The 3,526-nt window shown below is 48.6% G+C and overlaps 1 protein-coding gene across 1 annotated transcript in view; it reads right to left on the bottom strand.

Annotated features, from left to right (window-relative positions):
* Positions 1-3,526, bottom strand: part of LOC106815964 (pre-mRNA-processing factor 40 homolog A-like) — a gene marked incomplete at its 3' end in the record, with an annotated part of 25,235 nt that overhangs the window by 13,462 nt on the left and 8,247 nt on the right. The window contains 2 exon segments of the mRNA XM_014820501.1: positions 1,559-1,676; positions 2,310-2,446. Of these exon segments, the coding sequence (XP_014675987.1) occupies positions 1,559-1,676; positions 2,310-2,446 (255 nt within the window).

Below are 3,526 nucleotides of genomic sequence, written 5' to 3'. Positions count from 1 at the left end.
CTTGAGACGGTGCTCCTCCTATACAAATACCGACACGACGTTGATCGTATCAAAGATACAACACTTGTGTGCAATGCCATTATACATGTTATATGCCTATAAGCGGCTATAATGCCATATCAATATAATGATGAACTTATACACGTATCTGTCATGGCATGGTCACAGCATAAACTCGCTTATAACGAGAAAAACCCTGTAACCGCAAGTGGTAATCAAGACACTGCTTGCAAAACGATATAAAAGTTATCTTATGATGTCCAATTATATAAAAGATGCTGCATTAAAATGCATATAGGTTTACAAATAATAAGTTGTATAAGTAGCAGGTTATATATTTTTTCTGAAAATGCATAGATGTAGCAGGTTTTTATTTTTTCTGAAAAATGCATAGATGTAGCAGGTTTTTTGCAGGTTTTTCGCAGTTAGTTATAGTCTGTCTGTCTGTTATCAGGGCTCTGACCTTGTCTTCCTTCTGCCGCTGACTCTTGTACGCGTTGAACGCTTGTTTCTTGTCGCTGAGCTTCTTCATGGCAGTGTAGCGCGCGTCCGTGACAATCAGCTTCATCGCCTGCTCCCACGATGCTGTCACCGGCACGTCCTACAACATGACACAAGACCTTGTCACACGTGTCAACACCCTGCTGTCACCAGCACGTCCTACAACAATGACACACAATAGACCTTGTCAACACGTGGTCAACACCCTGCTTGTCCCAGCACGTCCTACAACATGACACAAGACCTTGTCGCACTTGTCAACACCCTGCTGTCACCAGCACGTTCTACAACAGTGACAACAAGCTCCTTGTCACACGTTGTCAAAGCCCTGCTGTCCCGCAGCCACGTACTACAACATCGACACAAGACCTGTCACACCGTGTCAACACCAGCTGTGTCCCCAGCACGTCCCACAAACATGACACGACCTTGTCACACGTGTCAACCCCGTGCAGCTCACGCCACGTACGTAACACATTACACAACACCTTGTCACATCGGGTCAAACCCTGCCTGCCCCAGCACCGTCCCTACAACATGACACAAGACCATTGTCACACAGTCAAACACCACTGCTGTCACCGCCGTCCTACCAACACTGAACAAGTCCTGTCACACGTGTCAACAACCCTCTGGTCACCGCGCAGCGTTCCATCACAACATGAGACAAGTCCTTGTCACACGTGTCAACACCCTGCTGTCACCAGCACGTCCTACAACATGAGACAAGTCCTTGTCACACGTGTCAACACCCTGCTGTCACCGGCACATCCTTGTCACACGTGTCAACACCCTGCCGTCACCGGCACATCCTTGTCACACGTGTCAACACTGCAACACTACAGAGCTAACACCCTGCTGTCACCTGCCACATCACCTGTCACGATGTGTCAAACACTGGCAGCCACTACACAGAGCTCAACACCCCTGCCGTCACGGCACATCCTTGTCACACGTGTCGACACCCTGCTGTCACCGCCACATCCCTGTCACATGTGTCAAAACTGCAGCACTACAGAGCTAACACCCTGCTGTCACCGGCATGTCAAACTCCTACCTTCTCCTTCAGCAGGTCCTTAAACGCCTCCATGGCTTCTCGCTTGTTCGCGTACGTCACTGGCTTCTTCTGCGTAGTCGGCTTCTTCTCATCCTCCTCCTCCTCTTCCTCCTCCTCGCTGCAAGTTTTACAAATATCACTTTTTAATTACCATGCTACCAATCCCTCACGATAGTAAATAGTATGCGAGATTTTTGCTGGAAAAAATGAACGGTGATCAGAAATACTTCGTGGCGGTTTTGGCCGCGGTCGCAACACGAAACTTTGCCTGATCCAAGCCCACGGCTATTCCACTGTTTGATCAGTGAGAAAGCACTTTCCTCAGCCTTCGCTCCAGACCACGAGAACGGTATTGGAGTGCTGTAACGATGGTGGTTAACCGCCACATGAAACTACAAGCAGGGATTGTAGACAGGCACACCCACAACCCAGAGTTATTCCCGAAACACCCAGCACCCCCCCCCAAAAAAACACACCTAATCACCACCCCCCCACTACACCGCCAGACCACCCTCCAAAACACCAGACTACCAACAGCCCCCCCCCCACACATTCCAGAACCCTCCGGCCCAAACACGCCATACCACCCCCTCCCCCACACACCAGACCAATCCCCCCCCTCACACACCCAGACCCCTTCCCCCAAACACCCAGTCCACCCCCTCCCCCAAACACCAGCACCTCTCCCCTAAGCACCCGGACCTCTCCCCACAGATGCCTTCCCCTGCGCTTGCCACAGTGGTGCCCTCACCTGGAGCTCTCGTCGTCAGCGGGGGTGCCGGGTTTAGACGGCGTCTTCTGTACGTCCGGCAGCGAGATGGAAGCTAGCGTGGCGGCCATCGCCTCCTGCATCGCAGACGACACCGACGACGGGTCCGCCGACGCCGCCTGCTGGAGAGAACGAGAAACGCTGAACCAAAATATTTTTTACAATTTGTTCTTTTGTTCTTGATTTATGTTGCTATGCTAATTTATTATGTTATTTTTAATAGGTTACTTCATTCTCGACCATGTCATTGCGAGATTCGTTGACGCTAACTAACTATATGTTATTATTAATAAATTAATTAATTTCTCTTGTCTGCACCTTGGGTACACACTACACTATGCACATCTTCATTACAAAGTGGTTAAATGCATTAATTCAATCATGCTAACACTCCCATCCGCTGCCACCGAGTGAAAAGACACCTTCGATACCTGGTGAAGCAATCATACTACATATATATATATATATACTACTAGCTGTGGGTACCCGCTGTGCTGGGTGAAATCGTGCTACTAATTCATACTACTAATAATGGGACACAATAGGAACATTGGGTAAAAATCGACAATAACATTGCACACAATATCAATATTTACAAATCAGTCTAATAAGATAAGGCCGACCAAAAAATTACCTTTGGTTCAGGTCACCCGCCCGCACTTCACATTTCGGAGTGAAAAATGTGCGACTGCGGTCACTTTTAGAGGGTTTCAAGAAAAAATATAATTCAAAGATACTGCCTGCCGATCATACATATTCAAATATCCGACTCTTGTCATTTTATTTACCTAAAAAAGAGTTCCAAAAATATTTTTCCATACAACGATGAAATACAGTCGTATAGAGCCTGGCCAGCTATTCATAAACAGAGCCTGAAGGTCATATGGCGCGGCGGGCCGCTTTAATGTACGCGATCGATCGCGTTACATATATAGTATAACATGCGATCGTTGGCTATACGCTAGGCCGCAGAGCCAGTTGAACCGCGCTCACGCTGTGGCAGCACACAGGGAAGTTCCACACCGTCTGCTACACTGAACGTGCGTTTTTTACGTTGACGATTCGAGCTGTTGTTTTTACGTTGCTCTCTCTCTTCTAGTGTTTGTGTGATGTGTGTGCGTGCGTGCCAGTGCGTGCGTGCGGTGCGTGCTGTGCGTGCCGTGCTGCTGTGCGTGGCTGCGTGCATGTGTAGAGGTGAG

Source organism: Priapulus caudatus, unplaced genomic scaffold, assembly GCF_000485595.1.
Source record: "Priapulus caudatus unplaced genomic scaffold, Priapulus_caudatus-5.0.1 Scaffold1249, whole genome shotgun sequence".
Classification (NCBI taxonomy): Eukaryota; Metazoa; Priapulida; class Priapulimorpha; order Priapulimorphida; family Priapulidae; genus Priapulus; species Priapulus caudatus.
Note: the sequence above shows the minus strand (reverse complement) of the source record. Positions and strands in the feature narration are given on the sequence as shown.